The sequence below is a fragment of the Lepisma saccharinum genome, chromosome 14 (genome assembly GCF_977018435.1).
Source record: "Lepisma saccharinum chromosome 14, izLepSacc3.1, whole genome shotgun sequence".
NCBI lineage: Eukaryota > Metazoa > Arthropoda > Insecta > Zygentoma > Lepismatidae > Lepisma > Lepisma saccharinum.
In genome coordinates this window covers 41554888-41569020 of record NC_139242.1, presented here as the reverse complement: position 1 = coordinate 41569020, position 14133 = coordinate 41554888, and the positions used below count along the sequence as shown (strand labels likewise).

At 35.6% G+C, this 14133-nt stretch overlaps 1 protein-coding gene across 8 annotated transcripts in view; it reads left to right on the top strand.

Annotated features, from left to right (window-relative positions):
- LOC145998806 (pre-mRNA-processing factor 40 homolog B-like) overlaps positions 1-14133 on the top strand; it is a 58972-nt gene that overhangs the window by 28045 nt on the left and 16794 nt on the right. For all 8 annotated transcript variants that reach the window (XM_083135436.1, XM_083135435.1, XM_083135434.1 and 5 more), the window contains 6 exons: positions 90-223; positions 3013-3127; positions 4755-4808; positions 7030-7142; positions 8298-8405; positions 11057-11251. In XM_083135436.1, the coding sequence (XP_082991562.1) occupies positions 90-223; positions 3013-3127; positions 4755-4808; positions 7030-7142; positions 8298-8405; positions 11057-11251 (719 nt within the window). The remainder of the gene's footprint in view (positions 1-89; positions 224-3012; positions 3128-4754; positions 4809-7029; positions 7143-8297; positions 8406-11056; positions 11252-14133) is intronic.

Sequence of the window (14133 nt, the reverse complement as noted above, 5' to 3'; positions counted from 1 at the left end):
GATGAGTCATTTTATTTTCTGCCTGCGTTATTATTAAAACTTGATTTAGAAAATTGTCACATTATTTATTAGAATGTTCACTTTTCAAGGAATGGATAAGGAAGATGCATTGATTGTATTTGAAGACCATATAAGAGAACTAGAGAAAGAAGAAGAAGAAGAGAAAGAGCGAGAAAAAAAGAGAGTTAAGAGACAACAGAGGAAAAACAGGGATGCTTTTGTGGTAAGGTTGACTTTTTCTTTGTCAACTTATTAAAAATATAAGCTCAAATGTGTCTTCAGTTTTTGTTAATACATACAAATGTTTTACTGTTAATTCAGTTATTCTTTGTAGCTAATCAGTTGTGATTTATTCATTCTAGTTTTTGGACTTTTAACCACTGTTATTTTTTAAAAGATTTACATATGTTTCGGAGGCTGAAACTTCCTCTGTTTTCAGAGTAGCGTGTAGTCTGTTCGGGGACTGGACCACCCCAGATTGCATGTTGATGTAAAGCGGGGTTGGTGTGCGATGTATATGAATAGTCTATAGAGACTATGCGTGATATCTTATGTGTGTGGAGGGATAGTGTCCGAATTGTGTACCCTGGTCCCGTTGTGGTTTTATGATTTTTGTACAATTTGTTCACTATTTTTTAGTGTTTATGTTGTGTTCTGTGGGTAAATGTATGACATGTGGATGTGTTGGTGTAGTGCTGCCATCTATTGTTCTTTGAAAAAGTTTCTGACTAATGATGTCCATATGGGTCTGATCTCTAGGCTGGGTTGACTGATCAGTTCTGTTGTTGTTGTTGTCATATGCGATGCTTCCTTGAAATTTCTGCTGTAGCCATTTTCTTCCCTGTTTATTATCTGTGTTTTATCCCATTGTATTCTGTAATCCTCCAAGGCAACTATTTATATGATCTAACAGACTACACGCTACCCTAAAGACGGAGGCAGATTCAGCCTCCGAAATGCAGGTAAATCTCTTTTAAAAAATAACAGGTGTTAAAAGTCCAAAAACTAGAATTAATTCATTTAAACTGACATTGTTAGAGGTTGGGAATTATGTCAGTTCAAAAATCCAAGTAATTAATCTCAAAATGTTTATCAATGTGATGCTACACTTTAACCAAATAATATTGTGTGCTGATGTATGAATATCAGTTGAAAGTAGCATAATATCGGAAGCAGCATCGGAATTTGTAAAATTCTGGTATTAAATTGTGTACTTTAAAAATTCTGATCATAGAGAACATGTTGATAAGCTTTAACAAGTACAACTGTTGTAATGTAAGAAAAACGTAACAAATTGTGTTTTGCAAGCTTTCTTTTATTGTAATGGTTCCAAGTCTCATAACTTTATTGCTTCTCATACATAGATAAAATAAATATAAAATATACAAGGATATTTATGATACATGCGTAAACAGGTTTTTTACAGCATTTTTACATTTGTTACACTGAAAATGGTACTGTATTTCTGTTATATAACCATGCACCAGGTGGTTATAATTAAAGTTCCCTTACTCAGAGTGCTCTGTAACCCGTTTGAAGCAACGGATTGCAGTAAAACTCTGTATAGAGGCTATGCAGACCATGAGTAAGTGAATGCTGATGGGGAAAAAAATAGTTGAATTTTTCACCACTAGATAGAAATGTGTTGCAGAAATCTGATGCACAATGAAGAACATTCTGTTGCCATCATTCACGTTGACTGCATCCTAATTGAACACTGCTGTACTAAAACTGAAGTTTTTAATGTCTGACTTCTGGTTGTTACTTCAGTGCCACATTTCCACCTGGTCGTAAAAATTTGAACTATTCTTTATTTATTTTTTATTATTTTCAGTATTTGCACTATTGTAATTTGTAAATTTCCTGCTTCATCACTTGTGTTGTTGCTCTTGACATAGTTAATGTTGAAGGGACCTTGTGAATTACCGTGCATAACAGGGTTGCTACGATTGTTTTATTATGAAATTCCCTGACATTTCCAGAATTTCTGGTCCAAAAATGAAAATTTTCGAGACATGTTAATCATCATGGTTTTTGCTCTTGAACCTTGTGTTTTTCAATTAATATATAGATCTGTTAATTATTATGAATATTAATTTTCACAACATTTTTAAAATCAAATTTCATTCTACATTAGCAAAAACACCTGAAAATTCAAAGAATAATGTAAAATTACAATCTGAATCAAATGTATCGAGTGCTATAATCACTTGCATTTAGCCTTCAGGCTAAGGTAACAGAGGTACATTATTTTACCATAATACATCCCCAGGGTCTAAACACAACAGAAAAAGTTCATACACAACATAACCTTCATAAACCAAACAAAATTTTTCGCTTTCTAGCGGATTTATAGTGTTGTAGAAAATGCTGCTTTTTGTTTACGTTTGTGTTTTTTGCATATAAGGATTCTATAGGAAATGCCAACAAGACTAAGATCTATAATATAATAGATGATAACCTCTTCTTCACCAACTTTTCCGATATTTGTGATCACATTGTCAATGTACTTCAGTTATCAATCTGGACTACAAGTTTTACTTTGATATCTTTCTAAAAGCTAGTATAAAAGTGAAAATTTATTACAGAAATTTGAAGGAACCATAATTTTGCACAAGACTGAGAATCATAAGAATGAGAGGAACAAGTTTCTGAACGGAATCATTTTTGGGAGTGGAATCACAAGAACTAAATCCTGAAGTGGAAATGAACCGCTTGTTTATTTTGCTACTTTTTCTCGTGCAGACTCCAAAATGCATGTAAATTCCAGATGATCTGCAAAATTCCCCGACATTTTCCTCATTTTTGTCTGACATTTTCCTGTTTTCCAGATGCGTAGCAACCCTGCATAAGTACAGAAAATGATTTTTCAAAGTTTAGCTCATTTCAGTTGGCTGTTTACATAAATTCAGTCCTAATATTGTTGCATACTTGAACAGCATGTGTCTCAGTCGAGAAATAAAAGAAACTTGAAGTATAATTAATAAAAGTTCTTTTTCTTTCTTCTTTCAGCAACTACTGGATGAACTACATGAACAAGGAAAGTTGACTTCGATGTCCTTATGGGTTGAATTGTACCCTATTATAAGTGCTGATTTAAGATTTTCTGCCATGCTAGGCCAACCAGGTAAGTAGATATAGTGGAACCCTGATTTTACGTTTTCCCACATCAGGCATTCAATCTTCATGGTCCCATTAAAGTAATATCTTACAAAATTTTCCTCAAGTTTGTTTTGTATTTTAAGTTTTGCATCTCGGTCCCCGGAAAAACATAACATCAGAATTCCACTCAGTGACAAGTACTTTAATCTGTCACACTGTGCAGGGGTGGAAATGATCAGAAAAACAGTAAAAGTCAATTTTTCATGTTAGTATCTAATTTGTCAGTTTTTTTTTTATGGCCAGTTAAGTCACTATTTTTTGTTTGCATGGTTGCAGTTTATATTATTTTATTTTGTTACTCCATTAGTATTTCCCAGTGAGATGATTTTTTTTTCAATTCAAATAGGTAGGACTTTTTTTTTTACCATTTTTCCTACCAGTGATGAAAGCATTTCTTAAGTATTGAGGCTTCCTTCAATTGCTAGTTCTAATTCCAATGCTTCAGGGCCACGTTTTCTACTATGTTATTTTACATAATGCACAAGAGATAAAGGTACACCTTGTTAATATCACACTGGAGCTCTCAGAGATCGCAAGAGTGGCTCATGTTCATTTCAATGAACATTGTGATGAACAGTGTGCTATTAAAAACAAGGGAGAAAGGAGGAGAAAGGCTTATGAAGATAGACAAGTTTAGAATAGAATACACAAGAGAAGGAAGAAAAACTGGAAAAACTGAGACAAGAACAAAATGATTTCTCAAAGGTCACTAAGTGAATAAGGCTGCTAAGAATAAATACATGGTGGGGGTTAACGTGGCACAGCTCATCGTAGAAGGAGTGGAGAAAGCAATGGAAGAAGAGAACAAGAAAATTAAAATCTATGAAGTGCAGAAAACTTTAGATTTTTAGTAAAACACCAAATATAACATTTGTTTTGCATTATATAATTTTGTACAATAATGAAAACATTGTCTAACAAATCAATAAAAAAGGCTGGCTATGGGGATGGTGTTCAAATAATAATTTTTAAAGAATGGAATCCCTCTTTTACTTTTAGGATGACGATTTATTGATATATTGTAAATAAATAGGTCAGTTTTTTCATAATTTTGCTCAGTTAAATCAGTAATTTTGACCACTTGACTGATTTCCACCCCTGAATTCACAGCATAATATGTTTACAGTATAAATACATAGAAAACAAGGATTGTTTAAGGGGTTACCTCTCAAGGTACACAATTGCCAACTTCCCTTCCACGTAGTACATCCTTGATTGCATTTTTGCAGGCTGAGGATGCTCTGGCAGCTGCGCCCATAATCAGTATAATGCTCTGTGGAGGTTTGTTTTGTTGTATCATCCATATGTGCTTGTGATAGCCTCTTCATTGGGTCATTTCGGTTCTGAACTTAATGTACAGAGTAGCAAGATTCAAGTGTTATTCTAGGAACTCATTTTGAGTGTTGGCAAGTGTAGTTTATTTGAGTATATGGATAATTTTGTTTGTATTTATTTGCTTTCTTTTAATTAAAGCGTAGCTAATGCCACGCACCAACATAATTATGAATAAATAAATAACTTTTACATTTATTTTTATTGTTATTACTGGCACATATGTGGTTTAAATGCAATGTTTCATATGTTTCAAACAGTCTTCTTCAGGAGGGATCACAAAGATGCTAAGTCTGATGTTGGACAGGGCACAGGTTGGTTTTGTGAAATTCACTTATATTTATTTACTTTGGTCTGACTATGAATTCCATGCTGTTAAATATTTAAGTTGAGATGTCTTTAGTTAATGCTTCAAGTAAATTATACAAAAATTAAAATTACAATTTAGAGGATAGTATTAAATCTTGCAGATTAGCTGTGTAGGAACAGGCATTAATATCAACAACGATATTGTACTCCTGTGTTTCAAAACAGTCATTTCGTTTTCTCAATATATATATATATATCTCACTTTACAGTCAAATACTCTACAAGCGGTGATATTTCACAAACTTCCTGTTCATATCTTTAAACCCAATGGAATACACTAACTCAAATTATATTGTTTAATGGATCATATATAGTTTGATTTACTGATTTCTTATATCTTCATCAAATTGTAGATCTGAATGAGAAGGTTGTCAAATGTCACGTGAAAATGTTCTAGGTTATCTGTGTGCTTACAGTTCCTAGGCCATTTGTATATGCATCATGCATACAGTTGTGTTCATACTTCAGCTGTTCAGTATTTTTCTCATTCCTAATCAGAGTAAATTTTTTCACCACTTGATTCAGTTTTAAAGAAGAGTTTTGCATTTGTCATTTTGACTGTTAAGTTCCGTATGGAAGTCACTGGTCATTATTAAATTAGAAGAGAACAATATGAGTGTGAAAAAATTTTCAAAATTCAAATTCAAATGAAATGTCACAGGATTGAAAGGCAAATACTACCAGCACTTGTAGAATTAAATGAAAAAAAGTAGGAATACATAAGTTGTAATTGAAACTACATCATGTACCATGATAAAGAGCCGCGGTGGTCTAGAAGGTAGGTAGAGGCACATATTTTTGGTAAATAAAAAAGCAAAATTTCGGTACAAAAATGGAGTCAATTTCGGGTTCAAAAGTGGTTAATTAAATAAAATATCGGTGTTATAGCGGTGAAAAATTGGATGAAATGTGGTATATAAAAATACATTTTGGTTTTAAAATTGTGAATATAATCCTAAATTTGATTTAAAAACTACACTTATTCCAAAGAATTAACATTTCACTTCTAATAGCACATTTATGTAGTTATCAGAGTATTAAGTTTATTTCTGTGTAAAGGAGTCCATTTTTGCTTCTCCAATATTAACAGCAGAATTAATAAATTTTCCGGGAATTGCATAACTCTCAGGATAATTCAGACCTCAGAAGGTGTCGCGTCTGTAAATAAACCCTGAATTTCGTGTTTAAGAGTTAATTTCGCTTATTGCAGTTCAGTTCGCATTATTTCGTGACAAAACATGGTTACAAAATGCATGTCACACCTTTCAAAAACATGAAAAATTAACACTACAATGTGTTTTTTCAAATTTCGTTTTTTCGTCAAAACCGAAATATGCATGCCCCTATCGGTAGGTCATCTGACTGCCACATGGGAGACCTGAGTTCGATTCCCTGGGTGGGTAATGTAAGGTCGGGATTTTTCTTGCCTTGTCCTCACATAAAGTCACTGTGGCGCACCCAGCCTCAAATCAATGGGTACCTGGGGCCAACCCTGGGGGGTAAAAGCAGCCAGAACATGGTGATGATCATATCACCTCCCAAATGGCTGAGATCGTGAATGTGTGGGGCCCCTACCCCCACGTCCCCTAAATGTGTCTTCATGGCTATATGCACAGGGAACTTTACCTTACCTTTTTTTACCTCATGTATCATCAATGTACCAGAGTTTTTGCTTTAAAATATTCATGATTTCACATGAGTTGTTGCCGCATAAAGCAAAAATGCATATTACATAATTCCTATGTTATTTAAACTTCACAAGAGTACAGTGTGGCATTTTGTGAATCCTATGATATTTCCAAACTTTGGAATAGTATCGACCATTGTCATTGATTGAATTCCAATTTTTGATACCGATGAAACTGATATTGGCCAATACATATCACCTGAGACCTAATGGATAGGTGTACCTACACTTGCATTGGGTATGACTGAACCATATATTATTTCGTACAGTAATATATTCAAACAACAAGAAAAGAAATGTTAACTTTTCTCTTACGTTGTTACAGACACAATCAACTTGGTTTACTTTGAACATATTGACTTAAGAGCTAGTGTTTGATTTATCTGAATGTGTGCCCCAATACATATTCTCTGTTCATGTGAGTGATTGCCAACCCATGATAACTTGGTAGAAGTTAATTTTTAATTCTTATTTCACAGGTTCAACCCCACTCGATCTTTTCAAATTTTATGTTGAAGACTTGAAATCCCGGTTCCATGACGAGAAGAAGATAATCAAGGAGATATTGAAAGAGAAAGGATTTGATGTTCAGGTACTGATAATTGTTGTTGTTTAATATATTTATTTGCATTCTGCATAATTTGCAGGATATTTAGTAGGACCACTGTCTACCCTCCTCCTACTCTTGCTTGCAGATAGTGAGAAAGGAGGCCAGTTTTCTTTCAGACTTTCCTAAACAAAGTTAGTATTCCCATGCTTTTATTTAGTTAAAGAACATGTAAAATTACCAAACATCTCGTAAAACAAAGGTGCACAACATGCATACAACAAACAATTCTGCCATTACCAAACTGACTCTCACCTGTAAAAACCTTTTGTACAACATTTTTGTCATGCCACCTTTTATATATCTTTGCAAGAAGTTAGAATATGTACGGCATGATTATGTCCACCAAAAACTAGCATTTTTGCCACTTAACTTTTCTGATATGTTGCCAGCAGGTTTATAGTTCATACACCATGATTGTCTCAATTTCACAACTGACTGAAAATCAGTCACATTGTCCAACAAGACAAGATTACAAATGAAGGGGTCGGGTGTAAAACATGGTAAGTTACATTTTGGTAATTTTCGAGTTACAAAGTAAAATGTGCCATCCTTCAATTTTCGAGTGAAATTTCCATGCCATACAATTTGCATTTGACTCATTGAAGTCTTGTGAAATTTTTAAATGCAACACAAAAACAATTTATATACAGTGTAGCTTCTAATAACCTTTTTTCTTAATGAACTCAGAAATTACCAAAATGTCACACCATGTTTTGCACCCGAGCCCTTCAAATATAAACACACACAGCAGGCAACACAGAAAGCAAACCATGGCTTGTTCTATTTTGCAGAAAAGTTTCCGCAAATGTAGCATGTACGGATTCCAATCAAAAATCACCTACAGCTTAATCAAAACTTTGACGATTTGTCATATTAGACTGCACAAGTGTTACATAATATTTTTGCAAACCTCACAATTTAGCCAGACTCCAGAAAAATAATGGCTGTTATCAATGATTAATTTGAACTTAATTTTCAATACTGATATACTTGATATTGGTCGATATTGATACATTGGTATCAGCCAGAAAGGAGAGATGATTATATTTCCATAAGAAAGGACATATGTATGGGGAGTAGCTACTCTATTCAAATAAACTAAGTAGTAGTTAACATTGTATTAATTTTTTATCACAGGTAAATACATCATTTGAAGAGTTTGCAACTGTTGTGTGTGAGGATAGAAGATCAGCAACTTTGGATGCTGGGAACGTGAAGCTAACTTATAATGCTCTTCTTGAAAAGGTGAGTACTCTTTTCTCCTGGTATGCTATTGCATTAAGATAATGATTTATTTGTTCCAAAGTTAATGCGCACAAATTCAGATGGGTAATATGAAGGAGAGTTAAATAAAAACCGTAAATATTTTTATACCAATACATAATTTTTCAACGTAGTCTCCAAAGCATGCAATGCAATGTTCCAGCACTACAGAAGTGAATGGATAAGTCTAGGAATAAAAGTATTTTGGCTGTGATCATAACCACTCGTGCACTGCCTGCTTCACCTCTTCATCGGACTTGGAAGACTTACCTCCCATCACTTCTTTGAATTTGAATGGTCCAAAGACATGAAAATCACCAGGAGCGAGGTCTGGCAATATGGTGGATGTGGAAGATGCTCAAAACACAGAACTTGCAAGATGTGGTCAAGCATTGTCATGTTGCAACAAAATGCCTGTTATCACAAGTCCGTGTGATTTGGATCTGATTGCAAGACGCAAGTGGTTCTTGAGGAGATGTGCATTCGTTGCACAGGTTTCTGTTACCCCTCTGGGTATATAGTGTTCCAAAATGATCCCTCGTTTATTCCAAAAGAGAGTCATCATGACCTTTTCTGCCTGCCAGTAGTTGTGTGTGGAATTTTTTCAGTTTTGGCACCTAGCTATGTCACCATTGCTTGCTTTCTTGGCGGTAGTGGGCCCAGGTTTCCATCTCCAGTGACAATTCTTCCTAGGAAGTAATCACCATTAGTTGCAAAGTTCCACACAAGTTCCTTGCAGTGTGCTGTCATGGCTATCCACCACCAGCTATCCCACCACTCAAAATATATTTGATTTATAAGTAGTCTTGGCTATCCACTTATTTTTTTTTTTTTTGATAACGTGCATTGTTGCGGACTAACGAGGCTCTGGTGGTTGGACCTGCTGCCAGGATAATCCTGTGTAGGATTTCTGTTTTATAGTCCAGATGTATTTGTGATTGTCATTTCATCCTCATCTTTGCAATTAGCCAAAAGTGGCAGAAAAGCGAAATAAAATGTAACTTTCATTCATTCATATGCATATATATAAGAAAGTAAAAAAGGCTAGCAAATTGTATAAACAAATTAGAGAATTAATGAAACATTGACTGAATAAAGTTTTGGTTATTTATTATTATTTTTAAGTAATTGGCCAATATTAAATTTATAGATATCAATAACCAGTACTTTTTTCTGGGAAGAAAGATTCCTATACTCTTGAAGTTGGTTTGTTATTGTTATCGTGTTCATCATGAATAATGTTGAAAATACAGTGGGATGTTTATAAATGATCATGCATCCATGTAGTTACACACACACCCATGAACACACAATTTATTTTGTTAAAGTGAAATGTTACTAGTTTCAATCTCACTTATAAAAAAGTGCTGGTACAGCGTACCACCATAAAAATAGCACTGTTAATAACAAATATTACAAGTATTCCACAAAGAGCCTTTCTTTATTAATGTATGCTAGTAGGTTTGGCCTTGGAAAAAGAATGTACACAATTAGACATTTACATATATAGGGTACAAGGGTAATAAACAAAATGTAAAAAAAGGATTGCACTTAACAGGGTTGCTATGAGACTAGAAAACCTGGAAAACAGGGAAATGTTAGGGAATTTGGTTGGTCAGGGAATTTTGCATATTTTCTGGAATTTACGTGCATTTTGGAGTTGCAGGAGAACCAGTTACAAAATGAACGAACGGTTCATTTCCACTTCCGAATTTGGTTGTTGTGTGCAGTTTCAACAACCCCTTTCCACCCTCCCCCAACCCCTACACCCCACTTGCGTCCGCACGGAAAACATTCCTTTTGACCGTGGGTACTGATAAACAAACTTCCTTCGAATGCAGTTTCCAGGCGTGAGGGAAACACATTGCTTTAGAACAACAAAGCCGGCCTTCCTTTGCCGGCAAAATTTTTCCCTTGAAAAAAGATGCAAAAAGAAGTCTCCTTTTTCCCGCCATTTTCATGAAAAAAAAAAATGTGTTAAATACATGTGTTAACAACAATATGAAAGTTATAACGTAAAAACTATGACCTTGACAAAGCATCTCGATCGGTCACCCAAGGGTTACCTAAGAGCATCTCGATTGGGCCTGTATTGGCCAATACTGATCGAACACAGATTACTCTATTCCAAACTTAATATTTTGTGTTGTTGTTCTCAACAGTTTCTATGTATTTTCTCTGTGGCCAAGTGCATTGAGCATCAGGCTCCTGAGCATGTCACAGACAGTACAAGGTTTGATTACTGGCAGTCCTTTGTGAGTTTTCCTTTATCAATTTGATCTAATGACCATTCATCCTCAATGTCGCACAAACATTTTTTACATCTCCAAGTTTATGACAGCGGTAAGGATGAATGATGCATTTTAAAAAATGTAGCTGAGACAATAAATGAAAAAAGAAAGTCCATGGCTAGCTCTAGATTCAAGCCCAGTACCTTTGACTTCACATTTTACTAAACGCTACATCTTAGAGATGGGCATCATTGATTAAATTTCACCATGTGCACATGTGATGAGAGACATCTGAAATTCCTTTGTGCATGGTAATTTTTTGGTTTTAAATGTGCTTGTGTTTCTTAGTTTGCAGTTATAGTGTGGGTGTTTATTTAATGTTGAGTAACTTTTCGCTTGCAGGCAGAGGCTCGAGAGAAGGAAAGGCTGAAGGAAGAGGCCAGGAGGCAGAGAAAGATGGAGTCTGCATTCAAGACCCTGCTTAAGAATAATGAAATTGATTATCAAACTACTTGGGATGTTGCTAGGCTTAAACTTGAGAATGAATCTGCTTTTGAAGCCATCACGTTAGAATCAGAACGTATTAGATTATTTAAGGTTGGTGGTGTTCAATTCACAGCAATTTTTTTTTTCAGTATTTCTATATATAAAATAAGTAGGCTTAATCTGGAGGTATAATTCCCATTTCAGGCTTGTTCTTTTCTTTTATTTTCTAGATTCATCAACCTTATGCATAAATGGTCTTGTTTTGTGATGCATTTTTTTAGTGATGTTCCTTCAATATTCATACATGCTCAGGTTTCTGCTGACTGGAAAAGTTGGAAAAATTAATATTTTTTTTTGTACTTGCTAGGATTTGGGAATAAAACAAAATCTCCCCCAACTTCCCCATGCCATAGTGGTAATTTCTAGAGGCATGCATATTTTGTTTTTTGACGAAAACACGAAATGTGAAATGTCATGTTGTAATGTTCATTTTTCATGTTTCTGAAAGGTGTGGGGTGCATTTTCCTACCCTGTTTTGTCACGAAATAATGCGAAATGAACTGCAAAATGTGAAATAGACACTTAAGGGGAGGAGATATAGTTACGCACCAATTGCAAATTTATTTCAATATAGCCAGAATGGGCACTGCCACTAAAAAAATAACCTGGGTGTATCATGAGTATGAATTTCTCTTCATGTTGCAAGTGGAAGTTTTTTTTTATGTTGATTATTAAGCTGGACACTATATTTGAAAAATATAAAGAATAAGAATTTTCGGAATTCCATGTATTCCTTTTCAACTTCAACATCAAGTTACGGCTAATCAAATGGGAGTTTTGACTTTTCTGCTTGGCAATCACTTCTTCAAACTGCCCCCTTTCCATTGATATCATTTTCCATTCCATCGGAAGTTTGATATTCCCAAGAGAACAAATCAAATAATACTCTGATATGCCCAATGCATTTCTCCTTGCCTCCTGGCAGTGTTGCCAAACATGGTGCACATAAAAGAGCTAAATTTCACCTTAAATGGAGTTAAAATTTATTTTCAAGGAGCTAGATTTACGAAGTAGTTCCTAGAGTAATGTTAGTTGTTAAAGGAGTGGGCGCTGCTATTATCGTTAACTCTAAATTGATGACAATTTGTTCTTAGTTTTCACCATCTTGATCTGGCGGCATCACCCATCTCATGGTCGTATGAAATTGAAAATAAAGGATTCCCTGATAACAGTATTATGCCAATTTCGCTTCAACATGGTGCTATAAAATATAGTAGCTGGGGATATAAGAGGTGGTGGGGCGAGGCAGCCAATATAACAATATCACGTTACGTCCAAAATGTATAATCATGGCAAAGTTGGTCTATGTGGGCTGGAACCAGTGATGGTATCATAGTGGGGCACATGGGCAGGCACCCAGTTCACAGCCAAAAGAGTGCATGAAAGAGTCTGATCTGGCTCCAAGAGAGTAAAGTTGGCAACACTGACTCGGAGGGAATAGCCAGGCGGAGACTGTCCCGCATGCCCTTAAACACAAAATTTAGAGGTTATTTACCGATGCGACACTTTCAAAAGTGTGAGTTATGCAATTCGCAAAAAATTGATTAATTCTGCTGTAAATATTTTAGAAGCAAAAATGGACCCCTTTATACAGAAATAAACTTAATACCGTGGTAACTACATAAATGTGCTATTAGAAGGGATAAGTTTATTTCATGTAATAAGTGTGGTTTTCAAAGCAAATTTAGGATTATATTCACAATTTTAAAACCAAAGTGTCATTTTATTTTTGATTTTGATCCAATTTTTCACCGCTATAACACCAAAATTTTATTTAATTACCACTTTTAAACCCAAAATTGTCTTGTTTTTGTACCAAAATTTTGCTTTTTTATTTACCAAAAATATGTGCCTCTAGTACTGTCATATCTTGTAATGAAAGGTTACTGGGTTCAATACCCAGTAGAGGCACATAGTAGCTCAGATCCCACTTGAAACTGTAGTGCCAGTCCCAGTTAGCCCTTCTGTGCATTAAGTGGATTGAAAATGAAACTCAACCCCCTCCCTCTTGAACCACCTTCTTAATTGGGAAAATAATACTATAGTTTCTTTTTATTCATTTATACATGTATTGAAAAACTTAATGAAAAAATGTTTTTCCTCTGCAAGAGTATATACAGGTATTGGACAAAATAATGGAAACACGAGTCAGAAGTGGGACATATTTTCAATGTGCGTGGTAACACTGAGCATGGCGGAAATCAACCTTCTCTTGTTTGCTGCAGGTAGTATGGACTGTGCACCGACAGCAGAGTGAGCAGTGTGGTAGTGCACGTTGTTCAGGTGTAGTGAGTGACCAGTATTGCCAACCTGACGGAGTTTGAAAGAGGTCAAATTGTTGGTGCCCGTTTCACTGAAGCATCTGTGAGCAAAACAGCACAGTTATGCGGTGTAACACGAGGCACGGTCTCAAGTCATGACCGCATACACAGTGCATGGTGAAACAGGATCTGCTAAGCACAATAGTGGTTGAAAGACGAAGCTGCAGAAAAGGGACCACCGGGCCTTGAAGCGTATTGTGACGTTGGAGAAGAAAGCAATGGTCGCCAAAGTGACTACAAAACTTAATCAGCACATAAACACCCCGTGTCATGCAAAACAGTGAGGTGGGGACTGCATGAAATGGGTATCCATGGGTGTGTTGCTATAGCGAAGCCCCTAATAACTGAGACGAGTGCTCAAAGGCGATGTGCATGGTGCAATGACCACAAAACTTGGACGTTGGAGGACTGGAAACATGTCATTTGGTCAGACTACGTCAACCTTTACCCTCTTCCCCACTACTGGATGCATGTTTGTATGGCGAACACCCTCGGCAGCATACAATGTGGACTGTCACCGCCCGACTGTCAAACATGGTGGCGGCTCTATTATGGTCTGGGGTGCTATATCATGGTATTCGGCAGCCCCCTTGTCACATTACACGGTCGGGT